This window comes from Hibiscus syriacus, unplaced genomic scaffold (assembly GCF_006381635.1).
Source record: "Hibiscus syriacus cultivar Baekdansim isolate YM2019G1 unplaced genomic scaffold, ASM638163v2 tig00111693_pilon, whole genome shotgun sequence".
Lineage (NCBI taxonomy): Eukaryota > Viridiplantae > Streptophyta > Magnoliopsida > Malvales > Malvaceae > Hibiscus > Hibiscus syriacus.
In genome coordinates, this window is record NW_024063156.1 from 235,585 (window position 1) to 260,074 (window position 24,490).

At 36.4% G+C, this 24,490-nt stretch overlaps 2 protein-coding genes, 2 non-coding genes and 2 pseudogenes across 4 annotated transcripts; all 6 read left to right on the top strand.

Moving 5' to 3' along the window:
- The first annotated feature begins 382 nt into the window (after nucleotides 1-382).
- On the top strand, nucleotides 383-24,117 carry LOC120167785 (annotated as a pseudogene).
- LOC120167791 (signal recognition particle 9 kDa protein) lies at nucleotides 4,658-7,520 on the top strand. The gene is made up of 4 exons (XM_039176694.1): nucleotides 4,658-4,843; nucleotides 4,987-5,055; nucleotides 6,895-6,988; nucleotides 7,362-7,520. The coding sequence occupies exons 1-4, from the start codon at nucleotides 4,772-4,774 to the stop codon at nucleotides 7,436-7,438; spliced, it is 312 nt and encodes a 103-aa protein (XP_039032625.1). The 5' UTR covers nucleotides 4,658-4,771; the 3' UTR covers nucleotides 7,439-7,520.
- LOC120167786 (probable WRKY transcription factor 21) lies at nucleotides 9,453-10,851 on the top strand. The gene is made up of 3 exons (XM_039176690.1): nucleotides 9,453-10,155; nucleotides 10,227-10,352; nucleotides 10,436-10,851. Exons 1-3 carry the CDS (start codon nucleotides 9,506-9,508, stop codon nucleotides 10,572-10,574), a joined length of 915 nt encoding a protein of 304 aa, XP_039032621.1. The 5' UTR covers nucleotides 9,453-9,505; the 3' UTR covers nucleotides 10,575-10,851.
- LOC120167784 lies at nucleotides 11,826-13,943 on the top strand (annotated as a pseudogene).
- On the top strand, nucleotides 17,160-17,320 carry LOC120167795. Its single transcript, XR_005520073.1, has one exon. It is a non-coding gene; the product is annotated as a U1 spliceosomal RNA (small nuclear RNA).
- Nucleotides 18,939-19,099, top strand: LOC120167793. The gene has a single exon (XR_005520071.1). It is a non-coding gene; the product is annotated as a U1 spliceosomal RNA (small nuclear RNA).
- Nucleotides 24,118-24,490: the final 373 nt, after the last annotated feature.

The window sequence follows — 24,490 nt, forward strand, 5'->3', positions numbered from 1 at the left end:
TTGAGCTCACTTATATTACGAAATTCACAATGAATGGATTCCAAATTTTCTAGGACAGGGCAACTGGAAATTAACCTAAGAACTGAACCACCATCTATAAATTCAGAGTATGCAAAATGCAGCGTCTTCAGATTTGGTAAATGAACATTGGCCGGAACCTTCAAATCAAAATTGATATTCAGTTTCAGTGTCACCAATGTCTGGCAAGTAAACAGAAGACTCGGTAAAGTGTAAGTATCTTCAAACATCAAATTTGCATCAATTTCCTTAACACCACACCGCAACGCAGCACATATCCAACGATTAAGGCGTGAATAATTCTCACCTCGTGGAATGCCATCCTTCCTCACCCAATGATCATTCACCCTCAAGCAATCTAAACTTAGCTGTTTGGGGTTGGAAAATAATCTATCGACAAATTCAGGAAGTTGTTATCATTTTCAGTAGGCGACGACATATGCGATAAACAACTATTGAAATCAAGGATAGAAATTGATGAAACGAAAAGATACCTCCACCGGGGTGAAAGAATTGAGGTTTAAACTGCATCTTTAATGGGAAGGAAGGACAAAATATGACAAATGGTAGGATCAGGCAAACTACTTATCCTATCTGAGCCACCCACAGAATCTACACGCTCGGCCATGTTGCAATCTAATATCAACAATTCCTACAACTCAAGTCTTTTTGAATTAACCAATCTCTGTTTCTAAGTCCACTATCAGTCACCGATATATCTGAAACCATACCTTTCTTCAAGCAGAAGAGGTTTCTGTTCGTCCTTCCCCGTTTTTTCTAGTGTTTTGCTGCTTTACCAGACACCCAATCCTTCAGCTCAGCAATTAGTTTCCACTTTGTTCTCTTAGCTCTTTACTGTCTCGTTTCATCTCTAATTTTCTCTTACCTTCTTCCTCGTTAGTCTTCATAACAGGGTCTAATTCTTTAGTTAAAATAAGGTTCTTATCGGCCTAAAACGTTTTGGGTTTAATTTGGATACAGTCGTTCGTGCTAGAATTAAGCCCATTAGACCCAAAGAAAATGAGACGTGCAACTACAAGAAGTCCCATCTGAAATGAAGAAGCTTACGTCGACTGCAAATGCCAAGAAATTTATCCTACAGTTAATATTTGGCATAAATTGACTTGAGAAACAGTTTATGAAGTAAAACCCCGTAAATAGGTGTTATTGCTACTTGTTTTCTCTATTGAGCACATGTTGATGTAATGATGTTCTTATTAGTAATGTGAAGTAGAAGATTTTCATGAACTTTATTTACCCTAGTGTGTTGCGGCTTGTATAAATCCCAAAGTTTTTACATGCTAAAAAGAGAAGGTTATGGTTCTAATATCCACTTCAAAGTCACAGTTTTTAATATGAACCAGTGTTTCAGGATTGGATTGACCTAAACATGTTAAGGGTTAAATTAAGACATACAATCCTCCATTCTTCTATATTTGACTTAAACATGTGGAACGTTGTCTGTTTTTTTATTAGTTCCAGATGATTACAATAGTAATATTTATTTTAAAGACTTTGAAACATTCGACAATGAACGGCCAAATACCCTTACGGAGGGTGTGCTCAGACCCGAAACCTCTAGGTATAATAATCCTTTCTTTAACCAATTCGCTTTATTAGTGCAACCTTGTCTGATTTTTTTTTCAACATTCGGATGACACTTTTAGGCAGGGAAACAAAACTGTTGTGAAATATTTGAAAGACAAATTCAAAACAATAAGGCTAGCATGCAACTCTGTTGTTTACCTTCCCCCCCCCCCCTCAAAGCTTGATATCTTTAAATAGTCCAGTATCGGTCACTAAGAACTTTTCTTTTAACTGCAGTGGTTTGTCATTGTCCCCGTTTCTTCTACTGTTTAACTGACACCAAATCCTTCAGTTCAGTATTTAATTCCACGTTTTCTGATTATCTCCTTATTCTTTGTTTATTCCTAAACTAATATGACCTACTTCTTCCATTTGAATCAGAGATTTCACCTCGTGATTGTTTGAGTATAAGAGAAGTCCTTAGCTTTGGTTCATGGGATCCAAGAATTCATAACGCCCATAGTGCATAGTGTCTTGAATGGCTGGATGGGGTTATGCAGCTACTCGACTTGACTAACTTCACGAGCAGCATTATTTTTCTATGGAATAATTAAAATCGAATGAATAAAATATTTACGAGAATACTTTACAATTGACATAAATTATTTATAAGAACATCAAGATTATTCAATCGAATTGCTCTACTCTTTGATCATCGATTCACTCTTTCTCGATAACAAAGAGAAATTATTTAAACTAGATCGATGGATGAATGCATTAAAACCAACATTGATGGAACATACAGTAAGGCAAACAGGACTGCTGCTGTGGGCTTAATAACAAAAGATCACGAGACCTACTATTGGGCCTTGCTCGAAGGTAATTGATCTTCATGATGTTGAGCTCGTGGAGGCTAGAACAAAAGTGTAGATACGCATTTTTGTCCGAAATTTTTGTTTGAGCTCTACTTATCTAAATGCATATATGGGCTAACTAATTATTTAATTATTATTTTATGTTTTTTTTGGATAAATCAACAGTTTATTACCCAAAATAGCAATGTTGCTACAACCAATCAACAACAACAAGACATCCCAATTACAAAAAGAACCAAAGATTGGTTAGACTATACCCCAAGCATTACAGAGATAAAAATTAGTACTATCAAGTCTATCTATAGCTTTACCCCTTAGTCTAATACTAACAGCTTCGACTATATCTTTAAGCAAAGAATCGATCGATCTAAATCGACCCTGGAAAATATGTTGATTTCGTTCCTTCCAGATGGAATAAATGAAAGCGTTCCAAGAAATATTCAGCAAAGTGGTGATTAGAGACTTCCCTTTCCAGGAAGTTCTTGCCCGATAGACCATTGTTTCCCAAGTGAGAGGAGAATAAGACATACCATTAAGCTTCAAAATAGCTTTCCAAAGTCCAACAGCAAAAGAACATTGAGAAAAAAGATGATCTCGCGATTCTTGAAATTGGCAGCAGTTTATGCATATAGAATCAAAACATAACCCCATTCTCCGCAAACGATCTCTAATAGGTAACCTGTCCAATAATGCCATCCAAGAGATCAAACTGTGCTTTGGAATATGCAAAGGGTACCAAATCAGTCTATGCCAATGAACTTTAATGCCTTGAGTCCGAATCTTGTCCCAAACTTCCCTAATCGGCTGAGGAGAATACGTAACAATAGGGTAAGCAATTGGTCTCAACTTTAAAATTCTGTGAAAACTCCAGCTGACATTTGAACCTGCTTCAAAATTCCAGAAATCATGATTCGTAAGGACATAAGAATTAATCCATGCTACCCATAATGATCCATCACCTGCAAGAACCTTTCTAATAAGGCTTATGATACAAGCTCTGTTCCAGATAGAAGTGTTTTTCAATCCCAAACCTTCTTCAGACTTCAAAAGACAGATGCTCTCCCAACTGACTCTGGCATCGGCTGCTGATTTATCAGCTCATTTCCAGAAAACCTGGAACAGAATTGATCCACTGTTTTAAGAATGGAAGCCAAAAGAATGAGTTGCCTGCACCAAAAATTGCAGACACTGAACAGGACTGAGCGAATTAGTTCAAGCCTGCCCGTGTAGCTAAGATTTCTACCAGACCAGTGCTGCAACCGTTGTCTGATCTTTTCGAGCAAAGGTTCGCAATCTTTCACCGTTAGCTTCCGTGTAACGAGAGGGATGCCGAGGTATCTAACAGGCAAGTTCCCTATCTTGAAACCAGAAATGATTTTAATTTCCTCAAGAGTCCTTGAAGAAATACCCACAACAAATAATTCACTTTTAGAAGTGTTAAGATTGAGTCATGAGACTTGGTAGAACTGTTCAAGGACACTTAGGACACCAGCCACATAATCAACGTTGCCTTTGCAGAAAATCAAAAGATCGTCTGCGAAAGAGAGGTGAGTCACACACATCATCGGTGGTCCCATGCTTCCAACAATACCCCTAAATGCTCCATCAACAACAAAGATGCAAAAAGACAATTAATGTGATCATAAATTCAAAAAATATTATTTGAATGGATCTTAAATTAAATTAAATTCGAACTTATAAAACTCATTACAAAGATAATTAATCGAATTGTTACCGATTTAGGGTGCTATGGGAGTGTTAATCCTTCCCCACGCGTAATCGACTCTCGAATTCAATTTTTGGTATGCATACCTATTTTAATAAATTTTAAATTAAATTTTATTAAAATGATAAAATATTTTGAGTGCACAATCACATCCAAATCAAATATTGGTGACAATTCTTCAAACTATTTTTTAACTTAAAATGAAAAACACTAAATTAATCGAGACGAAATTTTTTAAATCACTTAATTAAAAATTAAATTTATTTTTTTTATAAAAAAATCGTTTCGAAAAAAAATATCAAATTTATATGCGAACATGAGTGACACTCGATGATCATTAAATATGATTCGATTATTAACCATCTGATTAACCCAAAGGTGAATCCATGACTCGTTGCATTCCACCTTGGCGAGGCCATTGAACGGTCATTCCCGGACCCGCTTCTAAAGAGTGACCTTTGACTGCAATATTTATAGCTCATAAAATCCGCCATTGCGCCGCCCCCCGCTCTGCGCGCGCTAAAAAGGGGAAAGTCATTAAAAGGAACATTTTTTTTAGTGTGAGGACAATCCGATTGCAGATTCCCATTGAAATTCGTTAGGTTCTTCTTCGATTGACGACGCGATGGTTTATATAACATCATGGGACGAGTTTGTCGAGAGAACTGTGCAGTTGTTCCGTGCCGATCCAGAATCTGTATGTTAACTTTACTCTATTTACTGTCATTCTTATTATATAAAAAAGGGAACTTTCAGGCTGTTAGGGTTTCTTAAATATAAGATACGATTTTTACCAACTTTTTTGGGTTTGTTTTTCTGGATTTGGATCGGGGGACCTAGACGCGGTATTGCATGAAGTACCGGCATTGTGATGGCAAATTGGTTTTGAAGGTAACTGACAACAAAGAGGTATGAACTGAATTTCCCTAATTGTTTACGTGGTTGGCTTTGTTTGATTCAATCGTTATGGTGAAGTGTTGATTGATGATTATTCCCAAACAAGTGTGTTAGATTTGGGATTAATTAAGAAAATGTGTGAGAATCTGACATCTGCTTACTCATAATCAAAGATTTGCTCATATGCTTTCCGCGGATAACGTGCTTGGTATTGTATCCTTTTTAGCTTTCTTGATGTAATTTCAGAAGTGATTCCGCATAAACAGCGTGCCCTCCAAAAAAAGGAAAAAAATACAAAGGAATTTGATGGATGGTTATGTTGTCGAGGTAAAAAGAAACAGGCAAAACTCATGATAAAAAATAATGGAAGACCAAGGTTTCTTGAAATAGCAGTATGAACCTGGTCTTGCCCCTTGGTAAAATTTCTTTTGGACTAGGATGTTTGTCAGATTAGGGTATGTGTCCTACATGAGTATGTTCAATTGTTTCCCTTTTCTATGTATTTGGAGGTCAAATCCCCATACTCATGTCAGGATATGCATTGGACACAAGTGTTAGGCATAGGCACTTCAATAAAAATGTAGGGTTGGAGTAACATAGCTTCTTAGTTTCCTATCTTCTCTTGAGGCAATTTATTTAGACTATACATAAAAAAATTGCAGTTAAACTGATTCTTTTCTCCATTTATGCCCCCCAAACTAGAGAAATGCTATTATGCATTTGACTATTTCATAAGTAGCGAAAATGCATGAGTGAATTTTGCTAGTGCCAATAGGCTATGTTTGTTGGTTTTTCTGACCTCTTGGCAGGAAAGGGCTAGGGAGTTGCATTCAAAGATCTTTAGGAATCTGTTTCAATGAGGTTTGCATTAACTGATGAAGGGATACTAGATTGGTGTTACGCTGATTTTTTTTATTATACGAGTAAAGCATTCCTTGTGGCTCTCGAATCTTTCCTTGTTTTGAGATTTTGAAAATTCCTTAATGGTTATGCTTCTTTCCATGAAACCTGATTTGCTCGGTTGTTTTCAGATAAGTTTAAGTGTTCCTTTAACCCGGTGATTGTAGTCTGCACTTGAAACCATGAATTTGAAGGCGATAAAAGTATATGAATTTAAACCTGTTAGTTATATCTGACCTATGTGTCATTAGATGTCGGTTATCTGAACATACATTCTTACAAATTTCTGTCTTTGAAAGATTAGTGTTAAGAGTTTGAGGATTGAGGATATGATGGGAGAAAAGGGTCAATTGTTCTTGTTCACCTGAATATCTCAAACTTAAATGACTAGAGCTTAATTGAAGTCTGCTTAATCGTCTGTCATTTTTAGGTTTAGAACTTAGTGCAAAGGTCCATTGTGCTGTGAGGGCTATGCTTGGATAATGGGCATATGGTGAAGGATGTAGTAGATAAGAATCCCTTGTTGCATGTTATCTCAAGTTGAATATTTAAGAGCCTAATTGGAGTCTGCAGATATCAGCTAATAGCTTGTGGACAATTTTAAAGGCTCAAATTAGTTGAGGGATCACATATAAAACTAGTATAATCATCTTGTTGGGCAAATGTTATATATCAGGCAGTGACAATTAAATCTTGACGTTTGCTTCTGTCTTTCCGATCACATACTATTTCTGTAAATATGATACTCATAACTAGTGTAAATATAATCAGCTGAGGTTTTCTGTTTTAACCTTCTACTGTCTTTTTTGCCTTTGGATTATAAAGGAAAAGAACCAATCGGTTGTAACTTTGAAACTTTTATGGGGAATATGATATCTCAACTTGATGTTACTCTACTTCTATGCTATATGTTATGGGGTTTGCTCATGATGAACTGTTTCATGTTATCAGTGCCTCAAGTTCAAGACTGATCAAGCGCAGGACGCGAAGAAGATGGAGAAGCTGAACAACATATTCTTCACTTTGATGGCTCGGGGACCTGATGGTATTGTATTTCATGCCTTTGTAACAAGAATAACATATCTGTGTGCACGCACAAATCATGATTATTTACGAAGATCATACAGCAATTAAATGCATGCTTTCCAAACTTAAGAGATAAGAGACAATGACTTTTCTACGATGTCCGTATTCCTGCAAACAATTGTATTTTTAAATCTGAAATTTGAAGTGGTAAAAAAATAGCTTGGAGTTTCGTTGACATACAGAAAATCTATAATCAAGAATCTAACTGGATAAGATTCTGAAAATCTGGTGCCGGTCCTATGGAGTTTCTTATGCACATACATATCCTTTATTATTTACCCGTGCATGTATCTGGATTTTCTAACTAGTTAGCATTCTTCTCTCTGATGCAGTGGACATATCAGAAATTTCAGGGAAAGAGCAGATAGAAGCACAGCCAGCGAAGAAAGGAAGGGGAAGGAAACAATAATAGCTTGATGTGGAAGTAGAGGTATAATAACATTAAGTGGTTTTGAGAAAACGTGATGGGGACTGGATGAATTTTTAGAGTAAACTTATTATCAATGGTTTGAACATGCTCGGATTATCAGAATTTTCGTGGAAAATTTAAAGATGAAAACATTCCCCATTTTCTGATTCATATTCAATAGATGAAGCTAACAACTGTGTGCAAGCATAATTATGTTTTCCCAATGGATAAAATCTGTGGGAAAGCAGGGTGGGATGTGGACCATATGTGATTTTTGGCATTCTCCCATTGAAGTTGAATACTACACGATTCTCCATCTGAATCATTAATTGAAGCGTGGCATGGAGTGATTGCCAACCCCTAGGGAACACATCGTTCAAGCGTTTAACCACTGCAAAATGGGGGGCCAAATGCTCAAATCCCTTTTTCTTTTCTGCATGGGCACACAACTGTGTATTCCCCCCGTACACGAGTGTGAATGTGTAGTCAATTTCAAAGCTGCTGGGGTTTTTTATCCTTCTCTCAGTTCATATCGATATACCTTCTTTTAAACGTCCTGTCTTCAATAATTATGTATCAATCCCTTCGCTGTTTCAAAGTGTAAAACCCCGAGGCATACACGAATTCCACAGCGTCCACTAAGTTGTGAGGTGGGCTGGTCTCTCGGCCACTGCAAAAGACATTTCAAAGGCTCGTACATTGGAACTCTTTTTAAATCCCATTTTTAACAGAACGATGGAATTACTGTATAGTATTGTTTTAGATTTTTTTAAATCATTTGAACTTAAAATCTCTAGATATAATGTATTCTATTTTATTATTGAGATTGATGAGTTGTATTTAAAAAGAACTTTTAATAACAAATTTGTAAACGGGTTGAATGAGAACATGTTCAAACTTATTCATAATCATATCTTTCATACAAACATTATTATTAACAAATAGACAAAATATTTGAATAGTCCATCAAATCTTAGTCACTAGTACGTTTTAAGAGGAACAGTTGCTTTCTTTTTTTTTTAAAAAAAAAAGTTCATCAAAGAGGAGCAAAAAAGTTAAATGCATAGAGGCCAAAAGCCAAACCCCATGCAAAAAGAAAAACAAAATTATTTAGAAAACTCTGATCATGCTCCACCTTAAAAGCTCTATCTCGTCAGTCATCTCAGATCCCAAGACAATTGTTTGCTTTATCTCCCTTTATTTTTCTTAAAGCTTGTGAAATCCCAAGAATACTCTTTTTACTTTCCCTCACTATTAACTATTTGAAAAAGCCAAGGGTTGTTGGTGGAAAAATATTCGTCCGATAAAGGAGACAGATGGACAGGATGTTTTTGGTGGGTTTTAGCCGAGACAAAGTGCAGCTTTTTTTCTTTATCAAGGAAGATGGCATGTTAATGAGAGAAGGTGGTGTTTTGGATTCTAAATTTACATAATTCATTGAAAGTTTCTTCGGAGGGGAAGAAATTATATATTTTAAAATTAAGTTGGTTCGAGGTGAATAAGATCAATTCAACGAGATAAAGGTTTAAAACTTAAATCTAGATTTATTTTATACTATTGTCGATCATGCCACCCTTTTCTTCGACTCTCTCGCTCGTCATCAACGTTGATATCTTCACTGTTGACCATTATTTACCATAATATCAACGTTGATATCTCGTTTTGTCATAGCCCTTTGTGAAGTCTCTCCGACGCAAAAACAAATATTCTTCTCAATTTCAATCTCAAAATACACATGAAACAATAATCTTAGGGTTTAACAAACATCAAATCCAACAAGGTCTCTTATTTTTTGTAATTTTCTCTTTGTTTTCTCCTGATGATAGGAACTGTTTTCTGCTTTGCTCCTTGTCTGGTTCCTCTTTTCTTTCTTTCTTTTTCATCAGCCAGTCTCTGATCTTATTGGCCTTCTCTGTTTCGAAAAAAAAAAAGAGAGCAAAAGAATTGGCCTTTTGAGCTCTGTTACAAGCAATCCCTGTTGGGTTGACCACTTGACCTATGCTCTTATGGGAAGTTTCTTTTTATTGTTTAAAGATCTAATGTTTTGCTGTTTTTAGTTTAGGTAATATGGAGGAGGTTGAGGCAGCTAACAAGGCGGCGATAGAGAGTTCCAATAGAGTTTTGAATATTTTGTCTCAGCCTCAAGCCCAGGTTAATTACAGAAATTTAATGGCTGAAACTGGGGAAGCTGTTTCTAAGTTCAAAAGGGTAGTTTCTCTTTTGAACTCTGGTTCAGGACATGCAAGAGTGAGGAAGCTTATGAAACCACAAACCCCTTTTCCTCATTGTAATGTTCAAGAACTGAGTTCCCATGCTAAGAACTCTCTATGTTTAGTGAACCCATCTTTGGAATCGAGTTCGAATGGGAAGAACCCTCTTCAACTCTCACAACAGACGCCATTGGGGCACTATCATCTCCTCCAAAAACAACAGCAAATGAAACTCCAAGCTGAAATGACGATGTTTAGGAAGAGCAATAGCAGTGGGATTAGCTTGAACTTTGATAATAGCTCTAGTTGCACACCTACCATGTCATCAACTAGGTCTTTCATTTCTTCCTTGAGCATAGATGGCAGTGTAGCTAACTTGAATGGAACTGGTGGGAGTGGCTTCCATTTAACGGGCTCCCAACACAAGAAGAACTGTTACGCTAAGTTAGAAGATGGGAGTGCCAAATGTGGAAGCAGTGGTAGTATATGCAATTGCTCTAAAAAGAGGTTAGATTCTCATTTTCACCTCTTGTTCGATCTAGTGTCTTTGTACTCAATTCATGGCCCTCTGGTGGCAGGAAACATAGAGTGAAGAGGTCAATCAAGGTGCCTGCTATCAGTAATAAGCTTGCTGACATTCCTCCCGATGATTATTCATGGAGGAAATACGGGCAGAAGCCAATCAAGGGCTCCCCTCACCCTAGGTAAATCATTACATAAAGACTGAGATTTGATATATGAATTTGATGTGCATGTAAATGAAATGTTGTTTATATAACTGGTGCAGGGGATATTATAAATGTAGCACTATAAGAGGTTGTACTGCAAGGAAGCATGTGGAGAGGTGCTTGGAAGAGCCATCCATGCTTATTGTTACCTACGAAGGTGAGCATAATCACCCAAGATTACCATCTCAATCAACATAGTGAGATTGTGGTGTCAAGCCTTCCAATGTTGGGTCTAATGGTTGGTTAACTGGTTTTACTTGCTCCTCTATATATATTGCATGGATTTGTATCCACATATGGGAGCTGTTTCTTTCTTTTTTATTTGGTTTTGGAAGGTTGGATTCCTTAGGCTATTTAGGTATTAAAGTCTAGTGCTGGACCAAAAGAAAATTGTAGTATTTGGAGTTTAAATTGTAAGAAACAACTGTTTGATCTTTCATGGAAATCAATGCTTGAAAAGGGTTGATGAACTGAATCTGTGTGCTGCTCAAGGTGTTTGGGTACTTTGGACTTACTTAGGATTTATGAGCTAAAGAGGGCTTGTGTGGGCAGCATTTTATCCTAGTCTTCAACACGCCTTCAATTGGAATACATTCTACTGGAATCTGCTGCCTACTGATGTATTGGGCCTTGCTAAGCAGGCATAAATTCTCCTTCCCTCTCAAATAAGTCATTATTACAATTCTAATTTTAATATGTTAACGATAAATATTCTCTCCGTTGAATAAATAGAATTTTAATTGTGATCACCCGATACTCTATATGAGCATAGAGATATTAGTTTATTAATTTTAGATGTATATATTTATTAAATCGAATCCGAATAATTGTGTTTTGCAATAATTTGGGTTCATAAAATATATTCTCATTCCATATATTGATTTGGACAACTTGTATAGACTTGTATTCATCGTATATACTTTCACTTCTTTTGAGCTCGACACAATATTATTACACACTAGTAGTACTAAGCTCCATATTTACTTCGTACACATTATTGTTAACGAGTGTTGTTCCTCTACCAATAGCACTACAACCGATTCAACCAATAACTACGAATCTATCAATGACATATTATAAATTTCGTAATTTATATTTAACGATAAGATTATTGATTAGACACTTCTACAATTATTATTATTCACAAATCATTCATTATATGATTGTCGTACGATTTGGATGTTTCGGTGAGTCAAGTCATCCATTACTGTATGATTTTCATACGATTTGGTCTTAATAAGTATTAAACCCATAATTATTAATATAAGAAAATTTTAAATATGATATATATTTAGTTTTTCCTATATTGATCCCTTCCCAATGGGTCATGACCAGGGGAGCCGAGAAAACCAAGATCATCCACTAATATACTTGCGTGTTACTAGACGAGATTCCGGGGGTTTGGCAAGTTGCAATCCGAGTTTTTTTCTTTCTAAAACATCCCGGGAAATGGTCGCCAAAACAACGCTCCGCTTTGCTTCATCTGCTAATGAAGCTGCTCTATCATTCATTTCTACTTCTGCAAAATCTACTCAATTAGGTAAACTTTCATCTCTTTTCAATCCGCGCCAAAACCCCACTTCTAAGAATCCCAAATCTTCAGACCCCAAGAAAGATTCTATTGCAAGCCTCGAACCACTTCATGAAATTGTCAAGTCAGGTGCCATTACTCTCGATGAAGCATTGAATATTTTTAATCAAATGACCCAAATGCAACCCCGTCCTCCAATGCCATCATTTAATCTGTTGCTAGGTGCAATTGCTAAGAGTAGGCAATATAGTCATGTTCTCTTGTTTTGCAAGAGATTGGATTCAGTTGGGTTTTCGCCTAATTTCATTACCTTGAATATTATGCTTAATTGTTTATGTCGAATAGGTCAAGTTGGTGATGGTTTTGCTGTTTTAGGTAGGCTTTTTAGGTGCGGTTATAGACCAGATACTGTAACTTTTACAGCTCTGATTAAAGGGCTGATTGTCGCCGATAAGGTTGGTGAAGCAACTAGCTTGTTTGGGTAAATGATTGTATTTGGTTGCCGGCCGAGTATTCTAAGTTGTGGGGCTTTGATTAATAGTCGATGTCAAATGGGGAATATGAGTGCTGCTCTTCGGATGTATGGGGAAATGGTTAATGGAAATGGGACTTTTAAGCACAATGTTATTATTTATGGTATTATTATTGATAGCCTGTGTAAAGAGGGCATGGTGGAAAAGGCGAGGGAACTTTTCTTGGAGATGAAGAGTCAGGGAATTTGTCCGGATGTGGTTGTTTGTAGCTCTTTACTTAATGGTTTTTGTTGCATAGGTAATTTGAACGAGGCTAAAAGTCTATTTCTTGAGATGTTGGATCAAGGTGTGCATCCTAATGTGTTAATAGATACACTCTGCAAGATGGAGAAGTTGGAAGAAGCAAACCAATTGTTAGATTTGATGATTCAGAGGAGTCGATCCTGATATATTCACATATAACACATTGTTGGATGGGTATTGCTTGGCTGGCAAGCTTGATATTGCAGGGGATCTGTTTGTTTCCTTGCAAAGTAAGGAGAATGGACTAGATGCGGTTAGCTATAACATAATGATCAATGCTTATTGCAAAAAGTGGAAGGTTAGTGAAGCTATTAGGCTTTATCAGGAAATGAAAGGCAAAGGGATCAAAGCAACAACTATCACATATAACACCTTGTTGACTGGTCTTTTCCGAGCAGGACAGGTTGACGAAGCAAGAGAACTGTTTGGTAAAATGCTGTTCGATGATATTGCAGTTGATTCTTGCACCTATAACGTCTTTGTGGATGGACTTTGCAAAAATGGTTGTGTCTCAGAGGCATTGGAACTGTTTCATAAGTTAGAAAATTGCAAGTTTGGATTTAGCATTAAAATTTTCAATTCCCTTATTAATGGGCTGTGCGAAACAGGGAAGCTTGAAACTGCTTGGGAGCTATTTTATGGATTGCCAAATAAAGGCCTGAAACCAACAGTTGTAACTTATTCTATAATGATCCAGTTTCTGTGCATGGATTGCCAAATAAAGGCCTGAAACCAACAGTTGTAACTTATTCTATAATGATCCAGTTTCTGTGCAAGGAAGGGCAACTAGAAAAAGGCAAACGATTTACTAATAGAAATGGAGGAAAAGGTTTGTGCTCTGAATGTTGTAACATTTAATACACTCTTGCATGGTTTCTCTCGGAAGAATGACACCCATAAAATAGTGGAACTTCTTCATAAAATGGTGGAGAAAAAATTGTCACCCGATGCATCCACTGATCTGCAGTTGTAGATTTACTTTCAAAAGATGAAGCCTATCTTGAAACTTTGAAATTGCTTCCAACATTTCCAGTCCAGGAGCCACCTAAATGATGTCCGACTGAAACTTGTTTGTTTGCTTGACTACCTGTCGAAATTCTTGAGTTGACAGGTTTCTGCAGAAACTCATATACCGAATGGAGGTTTCGAAAGGTGTTGGCTTGCTCCTAATTCCGAGTCTGTGCAAAGCTATCTATAATGGAGGTAATCTGGTTAGATTCATTGAAGGAGGAAAAAAATGGACTGCAAATGCATTTGTTATTAGAGTATTATTCATATATGGTTAGTTTGTTGTAACCGTTTTACTATTCTGTTGGGCTATTTTGTTAGCCTTGGATTGTTGTATATATGGTGGGCCTGTCCACTATTCCAAACTAAGCAATGTAATCCATTTCTTATGAAATGAATAATATTCAGCTGTTTAGCCTTTGACTCATCCTTTGTTGACATTTAGTCAATATTCCTATCGTCTTCTTCTTCCTTTGTGCACAGTTCTTTCATGCTTTCTCTACTGAATCTCCATTGCTGATTACTTGTAGCTGTTCTATAATTCTTGTCATGGTATCATTCGCCTAAGATCCTGAAACCGCTTTTCTTCCGCTCTGCTGAGATTTATTACTTTTGCCCCAATCGCTTTCTTGAAGAGTTCTTCAGCACCGCTCGTCAATCGTCCTATTTTCAGTTTTTGTTTCTTCTTCGCTTAACCATTTTTTTCTTCCAGTCGCAGATCGATACAAATTGTACTTTAAGAGTTCTTCAGCACCGCTCTTCAATCGTGCTTGTATGAGGCTCCAATTGTAGTTGTTTCATTGGATTCCAGGCCAGAAAGTTAATCTTCTGTTTAGTTTATGCTTTCAAATCTTGGGAAAGGGTTTTGCTAATGCAGTATGTATATGTCAAATTATTTTTTAAGGATTATTTGTTGCTAAGGCCATTCATGGTTTTGATTGTACAAGTAAAACCCTGCGAGCTGCTAAAAGGATCATCCTGCCTATTGGCTTTGGTTGTGTTGTCTCATATTCTACTTTTATGGTTTCATCTCTGAATGGTTAGAGTAAGTGCCTGCGATTGGGAATCAGCGACGGACACTCGTTCATACTGTTCCCTTATAATGCATGAAAAGGCAAAGGCAAGAAAACTAGAATTCTTTATAATATATATATATATATATATATATATATATATATATATATATATATATATTGCCGAAGAAGAAAAGGAAAAAGTGCTTTCTTTTTTCTTGTTTGAATTTTTAAATATTTTGGTAAATTATGAAAACAGAAAAAAAAACCAACAAACGTTTGATATTGTATTCATTTCATCTTTTGCAAACTGCATGTGTTGCATGCTCCCCTCAATCAGCACAAGGAGATGAACTTTTGCAATTTTCTTTTGCCTTCTGACTAACACTCATTATTTTTTGAAAGACTCTGCAAGCAAAGTCCACATCAATTCCACAGTCAACACTCCAATTCCCAAAATGTATATATATATAAATGACGAGAGAGTTGTTTATGACAACATATCAAAAACCTTGAAAATCAGGACACTAATTCTACCCTTACTTTTCACCTGTTATAGTTCCAGGTTTCCAAATTTCGGCTTCTGTGATCCATTGGCTTAGGATTTCTTGATTCCAACTCTACTTCCTGTTTGCAGCAAATGAAGATATATGCAAATTTGATCCTTGGCACATTTAAGCTGATAATATATATATATATATATATATATATATATATATATATATATATAAAACCAAGTTGAGGGGAATGAAGCCTGGTCCGAAATCATTCAAAAGACATTTAAGATTCAGATGAATGGCTTCGAACCAGACAACATTCCCCGCAACAGTTCGATTTATAGACGCCTGAGAGAAAACAGAAAAATGGCAAGTTGACGAAGCAGGCAGGTAGAATTACATAGTGAAAAGAGAGAGATGAAGATGGGATTAGTGTAGTTTTTGCCATGCATAAGTTTGTTCCAATGGGGTCCTTATATACGTGGTTATGGGGTAGCCATTTTTAAACTACTTGTGTATCAGATAATTTTCCTATATATTAAACTTACAGTCGAACATTGAAATGAATTGTGAAGTAGCATAAGGATGGTATGTACCAGATAAGAAAGAAAAGCCGATCTAATAGTTAAAATAATCATGATATACAGCTAAGCAAAAAACAAAAGTTGAAGAATCTTCTTGGCCCAGAAATCTGCTACCTGTGGAGATAATACATTACCCTTAAATGTAGATTATACATAACTCTTACTAAAGGATAAAATGTTAGCCTTAAAAGTCAAACCAATCTTTTGGAATATAGCATTTCTGTTTCCACATCTCAAACTTGCCATTCCTTCTCTACATATTTTTTAGTTGAGCTTTATAATCAACAAGATTTTCAATTAAAACAATCCCTACCTTTCAATCTCTAAATATTGTACTAATTTTAAACTTTATTTTTACGTTAAACAACTATGTAATTCATCAGACTATAATGGTTCACTTAACAAATGCTTATAAATGGGAAACCATAATTCAATTCTTTTAGAGAACATGCAAATGGATAAGAACTAGCCAGATCCCAAATCAAGCCTGGCTAATACCATAATATCGGGCATTGAAAAAAGGGACGGTGCCAAACTTTTTACGAGCATTCAAATATGTAGGCTGGGACCTGTGGCCATTTACTCCGACGTGTTCACACTTTCATGTTCAAAATCCATCTATATAAAGTTCAGACACATATCCTGCCTGATACAACTCGAAACTCACTCAACTCAGCAAATCCAAGGGAGAAAGAGAAAGCAATATGTCTGGGTGTCCTCCTGGTAAGGCTAAGTTTATATAGGTTGCTTTTCCTTAACTTTTTTGGATGGGTTGAGTTTTAATTAATTAATGACTTGTTTGAAATGCACAGGGAAGGACTCGTGACCGGAGTTGGTTGGAACAAACGGAGAGCGTGCGAAGATGACGATCGAGAACGAGAATGCCGATGTGGGCGCCATGGTGTTGCTGGATGGAACTCCAGTCACCAGGGGCTTCAGGTGCGATAGGGTATGGGTTTGGGTTGATAGAAACGGCCAGGTTGTACGTGCTCCTAGAATTGGCTAAGATCCTTTGAATATATATGGATTGCCATAACATAATACATAACGTAACGGCTTAATGTTGGCGATCTCATTGAAATAATCATAAGTATGTTAATGAAGAGAACAGTACTGTTGTGTGATCATGTTCTTCTCCATCTTGTTTCTAATAAAATCATACTTTTCTCAACCATGAAATGAAGCTTTAGAACGAAACCAGTAAAAGCAATATAAAGAACAAAGCTGCAAGTTGAAATCTTAATTAATTAGCAGTGGCCAAGTCTCGGAAACGCATAAGAGTTTTTATGTTTTGTTATTTGTCCCACATCGTGCTGCATAGAGAGGCGTGTGCTAAGAGAACCTTTATAAGGAATGTGATCAGGAATGTCGATCTCACTTACCTGGACGGGGCAAATGGCCGATCAAGGAGGCCCATAGCCTAGGTTGGCGGCTCACATTGCACATGGTGAGTGCTCCAGCTTAATATCTCCCCAAGCGGGAGAATGTACGTCATATTTTGTGATTGATGGGGCCTGCGTTCGCGCGGTCCCTGCCAAATTTAGTTTTCAGTGTCTTACTTACCTTGTCTCACCTCTGGAGGATCTAAGAAATGTCTTCGAATCTCTTTTATGATCCTTTGATACCTTAGAACTTCCGGAGCACCTAAGAAAATCCCATCTTCGGACATAAAAGCTTAGTCTTAGTCTCTCACAATCCTTCGACACGTCTCAAAAATATAATCTTTTAACACGACCTGTGGAATTTCGTGTTCATGCAAACTAAGCTACTATAGGAACATTCTTTCCTTACTGGTTCCATTTACATTTATATATGTATTTAACATTTTCCAACATATATATATGATAGTACTTTCTTCATTTGCTATGGCAAGAAATTCTGCCCATTAAGAAAAACAGTAAAATATTTTAATATATTATTACTATTTACCTATCAACTGAATATGTGTATTACTAATATCTTTACCAGAACCAGATTTTGCAAGGTTAGATTAAAATTCCCAATATATATCATGAAACAATAATGCTATTTGAAAATCAAATAAAATTATTATAATAATCTATGTAAAATGTGATACATTTTTAGATTTAACATAATATGAAGCGTAATTAAAATATAACAAACTACATGAATTTTTTTTTACCTAAACACAACTACTCATTGATAGAGAAAGAGTCCAAAAGTATAATTTGTGGTGTTAGAATTTTAAAAAAAATATTTTTAGGGATTCGGAGGCTTCTTTCAATTTGAGGTGTTTGTGTTATTTGTTTGAAAATTCAAACGGTGAGAAGCATTATTTTGAGAAGACAAACAATATACGTCAAAACTAGCTTCATCGAGCAATCATCAGAGGAGATTGATGTATTAGCACATCGAGCCTTTGATGAATTTTCATCGATTTTGAGTGAGTTTTGTCAAAAATCAATCCCGATGAGAAAAAAAGAGAGAGAATGAAATATGAATATTTTTATATCGGTCTTGCTTCAAATGATGACGGGTGACGGGTGACGGGTGACGATTGGTTGTTAGAGTCGGTCGAAAGAGTTCAGTGCCAAAAATAGAATCTTTTTAAAGTTTAGTGGTAAAACTGATATATCCCTAAAGTTCATGCCTAAAACATCAATAGTTGTGTCAAAACAATGTTGTTTGGTCCACGATATTGAAAAATCTATTAATATCATCGTGTCATTAAAATTTAACTGTCCCATGTTATAATTAAGCCAAAATCAAACTCCAGTACTATAATTATAGCAATTGAAAGTTCAATAGTATAAAGAATATACACTTAAAATTCAATTGAATGATATCCAATATAAGTTACCCAATTATTTAAAAAGATATACACTAATTAATAATTATGCTTTGTATACGTGTAAAATGGGGATATACACTGCTGTGTGATCATGTTCTTCTCCATCCTTTTTCTAATAAAAGCATACTTTTCTCAACCATGGAATGAAGCTTTAGAACGAAACCGGTAAAAGCAATATGAAGAACAAAGCTGCAAGTTGAAATCTTAATTAATTAGCAGTGGCCAAGTCTCGGAAACGCTTAAGAATTATTATGTTTTGTTATTTGTCCCACATCGTGCTGCACAGAGAGAGGCGTGCGCTAGGAAAACCTATAAAAGGAATGTGAGTAGAAACGTTGAACTCACTTACCTGGACGGGGCGAATGGGCGATCATGGATGTCCATGGCCTAGGTTTGCGGCTCACATTGCACATGGTGAGTGCGCCAGCTTAACATCTCCCCAAGCGGGAGAATGTACGTCATAATTTGTGATTGAGGGGGCCTGCGTTCGCGCGGCCCCTGCTCAATTTAGTTTTCAAATATTTTCAAGCTGATGTTAGATTTAGCGCATGAAATCGGCTTATACGTTATTCATGAATTATCAATTTTTAACTTCCAAATCTCCTCGCACCTTGCTTTCGGATAATCCAAGTCAAATCTAGTTGATTGTATCCCTCTAATCTATTAACTTTTATCAAAGTCAAATCTAGTTGATCGAATCTTTCTAAATTGATCTTATAATTGATATATGTAGGCGAGAGTAGTGATGGAACGTTCTTGTCTTGATTAATCTATTTCTTCCTAATACTTTGACATCGATTAACGATCTATTTCTCACCTACCTATTTCTCACCATAACTCTCGACTTAAATTAAAATCGATAAACCATCTATAATTATCGCAAACTATTTATTCTCATCAACAGTTAACCGTTGTAGCTATAGTATTCAGGTTTATGACAACTTAATAATTAAATTCATAATGAGACCACTATAAAATTTAAATCAAACTTGGTAATTTTATATTTTCGTACACTATCTCACCAAATTATTTATATTTTATACAAGTCAAAAGATTGGCAATACTTACAGGTGTTGAATGGATGTTTGATTTCGTTGGAATCTAAAGAGGAGGAAGTGTACAATTCACATAAATTAATGTCAAATCTTTCGTCAATTTATTTTAAACGGGTTTTATTCGTAAATGGATTGTCCGATTAATAAAAACCAGAAGCAGTGTATATAAAACTCCCAACATTTTGCAGCATAATTACTTGAACTGACGTGTCTTCATCCTGCGACTTATCTCTTCCGTTAGTGACACTTGAATCTGCTGGACTCTCTTGATCAAATATTCAATCACTCATATTCTAATTTGAAAATTAAAACTCTCTTGATCGTAAGGTTGAGATCTTTCAATCATACAAATATAGTTGGGTAGTTTGTATGCCTAAAACCAAAGCACCACTAGGACCATAACTTGATGCTCAATTAAAAAGCAAAATACTAAAAGCCTTACATGAATAAACAAAACAACTATAATTATATTGAAAATCTTAATGATTATATAGAAGATTCTATTAGGACTCTCCCCTAGCTAGATTGAAGGTATGAAGAGCGTAAAGATGCTTTGGTACGCTCAATAGAGCCTGTTTTTAAATGGGACATGTCGTAATAATTAATGAGATGTGAACGACGCGTGGCTATCGGCCCAAATCAATAAAAGGAATGTGAGCGGCAGCCTTAACATCACTTTCCTGGATGGGGCGTATGGGATCATGGAGGCCCATGGCTTTATTTCACATTGCCTATTAGTGTTCAATGATTCAACTGTTTGAAGGTTATATATATATCCGTTGTATTTATTATTTACATCTTGAATCATGTATAATAATTTCATAATTTGATGCTAAAATAATAGAGTAAAAGTAAAACAAGGAAAAAGAGAATGTATGTTAGACTTTGAACGTGTCGGCATGCACATTGCAAGATTCCATGAAATGTCAACGATTGGTCCCTTCCAGTAAACTATATTCTATTTATTATTTTAAGAGAATATAATGCTTTGTTATGGTTGACCACATCATATCTCTATTTATATTAACACAAATTAGACGATATGTACGTTGATATACATATATTCTCATGGCTTTAGCATAACTGGTGAAACGAATATAACCTTGGGTTTCTAATTTCAAAGGGAATAAAACGCAATTTGGAAAGCTAAATTGAAATCAGATAAATACTAAACTCATCAAGCGACTAAGCAATAAAAACATATTATTATTATCTCTAGAGGTCTTAGTCTCTTGGATGCATTTGATGTGTTTGTAGGGTACGTGTTATTAATAATTAAGAAAATTCTGAATAATCATTCCAAATTTTTTAAAAAATGTTTGCATTTACTTTCAAAAGTCATGCATTAAATGTTAGCATTTACTTTCAAAAGTCGTGCATTAAGAACTGAATATAGAGATATGTGTGGAGTCGTAGCTAGGCAGGAGAATTTTACCGTATATGATGAGCAATGAAGAATCCAGGACCGAGGGCATACCATACGCAGCTTCCCTGCATGCACCACTGGTTACGTTCTTTTCCTTGTTATTAAACAGTCAAGTCATCAAAGTTAGCAGCTTCCTCATCAAAAACCTGGTTTAATATGTTCATATGTGACTAGTTCTTTTTTTCTTTCTATTTAAACCCTCTTCCTCCTCTAGATTTCTGCACAGACTCAACATTGGGAGGGAAGAGAAGTAAAATACTAATATATAATCCCCCTCCTTTCTGAAGAAGCAATGGCATATCTTTTCACAAACAAAATAATCCACAGCGCTGTCAAAGTGTTTGCTATTGCTTTGATTTTAATTATTGCTTGTCAGGCTGCGTCTCTTGTGGTTCCCGATGATCATTCCCCAGCACCTCTCCCTGGTTGCGATAATGAAGGATTCATTCCTCCCTACTGTTCACCACCACCAAATTGAATTAACTTCTCTCTCGCTGCCCACCAATCTATACGCCTCCTTTAATCTACTTATATATATTCCCTTGAACTACGGGTTGGTTCGAATAATTCATATGTATGCAAGTGATTAGTTCCTTTCATGTATTTAAACATGAATAAAGATGCACTGAAGAAGACTTCCCTCAGTTAAAGCTTCAACAATAAATCTATGTAATATATATCCGTTTCAGTTCCCTTATTAGTTTCTTTTGCATTTCTCATCTTTTAAAACACTTTAAATAGATCTTATACTTATTAAAAAATCTCTCTACAAAAATTTAGATATCAACTTTGGACTTCGTTGGTTCAATAATTTAATCTTTAAATAAAGTTATTAATTTTCTTATCGTGTTATTCTTTAAAAAAATCATCTGTTTAGGTAATTTTTTTCTAAAAAAATAAACTTTTTTCTAGGTTTTTCCTCTCAATCTTTCTAAGTTTTCTCTTAGTCTTTTAGTGTCGTGTGAATAGTTGTCTATCTATTGGCTGACATTGCTGGTAAATCCATCATCTTTGATCTTCATGCTTTTTCCTATTTCACTCCACATGTCTTTCCTCATTTCAGTTTGTAAATCTGTCTGGGAAGCATATTTGTTATCTTAGTAGGCTTTGATGAACAAACATCGATGTCTGTTGTCGTAAAACTTTCATCGATCATCAACAGTGTGTCTCGAAAAATAGGTTAATAGTCCTCATACTATTAAAAATTGTAAAATGAGCTCTTGATTATATGAAATTATTTTATTGAGTCACTCGACTATTGAAATTCATTATTAAAGCTTTTAATTTAGCTGCTAGATGTGTTTTGAGTTGAATGTGCACTGTTGATTATGGTTTAGGAATTTATAGGTTTCATAGCACAGCTGTAAACTACTATGTTATAATTGGGGCTTTCTTTGTAGTTCTGAACGGTGATAAAGAAATGGGTGAGAAGTTTTGGGGACATAGGAAGATAAGACTAAGGTGTAATCTGTTTTGGGTACTGAAGCCTGTGATTATTTGATATTGTTGGCTTCTAAGAACGTGCTGTCGGATCTTATCTCTCCGCCACCCAGTTATTTGGGTCTGCAACAAAAGCTTTGCGACGTCGTTGAGAGGTTTAATTGGAACTATATATGGGATGTACTGGCAAGTGTCGAGCTTGAAATCTGGTGGACCGGCCTTGATTTGGGGCGATGGGTATTGCCGGGATCCTAAGATTGGTGGAGCTGGTGTTGATGGCAAATCGGAAGGGGTTGAGAAGATAAATGAGGTGAGAAAGCAGGTACTCCAGAAGCTTCATGTATGCTTTGGTGGTTCAGAGGAGGATAGTTGTGTTGCTAAGTTAGATGGCGTATCAGACATGGAGATGTTTTATCTCACGTCGAGTTACTTTAAATTTCATTGTGATACATCGTATGATCCTGGAGAATCCTACAAGTCGGGCAAATAAATTTGGACCTCAGATGTGAATTCCTGTTCAAATCACTATCAGTCGAGATCATTTTTAGCCAAATCTGCTGGATTGCAGATAGTGGTGTTTGTACCTGTGAAGTCTGGTGTGGTGGATCTTGGTTCTATTAAGTTGATTCATGAAGAGCAGAATATTGTGGAGATGGTGAGTACTGTATTTGGTGGATCCAGTTCTGTGCAGACAAAAACAATTCCAAAGATATTTGGACATGAACTAAGTTTGGGTGGTTCAAAGTCTCAATCGATTAGTATTAACTTCTCTCCAAAAACGGAAGATGAGTCAGGCTTCTTGTTGGAATCTTATGATGTTCAATCTCTAGGTTCAAATCAAGTTTATTGGTAATTCCTCTAATGGATGTCAAAGCGAAGGCAACGCAAAGTTGTTCCCACAGTTGCTTGTTGGAGGTTTGAATGCACAAGCGAGAATTTCTGGTATGGAGCATCCAAAAGATGACTCGCCGTCTTTATCTGATGAGCGGAAACCAAGGAAGAGGGGGACGAAGCCGGCCAATGGGAGAGAAGAACCATTGAATCACATTGAAGCAGAGCGACAGAGGCGGGAAAAGCTTAACCAGAGGTCCCTAATATCTAAGATGGACAAGGCTTCTCTGCTTGGTGATGCTATTACCTATATCAATGACCTCCAGATGAAGATTAGGGTCTTGGAAACTGAAAAGGAGACAGTAAACAATCCACAAAAGCAGTTGCCAGTGCCTGATATAGATCCCCAGCAAAGGCACGACGATGCAGTTGTGACAATGCGCTACCCTTTAGTTGCCGGTCTGTAGAGTCTATAAAGCTTTGAAGGAAAATCAAATTACAGCACAAGAATCCGATGTTTTGATGACAGATAATGACCAGATTGTCCACACCTTCACCATTGGAGCCCCAGGTGGTGGTGCCGAACAATTGAAGGAGAAACTGATGGATGCTTTATCTAAATGACATTCAGGTTATAGTTGTATCGATAGTGTACATCTAAGTGAAGCTGTGCATCAGACTTGTAGAAAAATGGGATTCTGCAGTGACTGACAGATTAACTAGTGCCTTTGTTTCTATGAATGATATGTAATCTAGTACACTTTTAAATGATTTGTACCCCGGAAGTTCACGGATTAGATGCACGACGTGGGAAATCTTAGCTTGTACCTCATGTTAAAGACTTCCGATAAGAAATTTCACAAAGGGTTGTACCCCATTCAGAACTTCATTGGTTTTATCCTTTTTAGTAGCTTGGATCCAACTCGGAACAATGAGGCCACTGGATGGGGAAAAGTGGGTGGCGAAAGACGAGCTTGTGGTGCAATCACTCACTCTAGGTCCGGTGAAAGGGTCCGATCACAATCCGTGCACGTACATCCCTGGAAGAGAAGGTCCGGTCACAATTCGTGCACGAACATCCCTGGAAGAGAAGCCGGCGTCTGCAAGCTGGGTGGCATGAATATCTACGGCATTTCCTAGT

Bases quoted from the DNA above. Each gene is read 5' to 3' on its own strand.
- LOC120167791 (XM_039176694.1), top strand. From the start codon at position 4,772: ATGGTTTATATAACATCATGGGACGAGTTTGTCGAGAGAACTGTGCAG. The intron at 5,056-6,894 runs GTATGAACTGAA...TCATGTTATCAG, and splicing joins AGGTAACTGACAACAAAGAG to TGCCTCAAGTTCAAGACTGA. The intron at 6,989-7,361 runs GTATTGTATTTC...TCTCTGATGCAG, and splicing joins GATGGCTCGGGGACCTGATG to TGGACATATCAGAAATTTCA.
- LOC120167786 (XM_039176690.1), top strand. From the start codon at position 9,506: ATGGAGGAGGTTGAGGCAGCTAACAAGGCGGCGATAGAGAGTTCCAAT. The intron at 10,156-10,226 runs GTTAGATTCTCA...CTCTGGTGGCAG, and splicing joins TGCAATTGCTCTAAAAAGAG to GAAACATAGAGTGAAGAGGT. The intron at 10,353-10,435 runs GTAAATCATTAC...TAACTGGTGCAG, and splicing joins AAGGGCTCCCCTCACCCTAG to GGGATATTATAAATGTAGCA.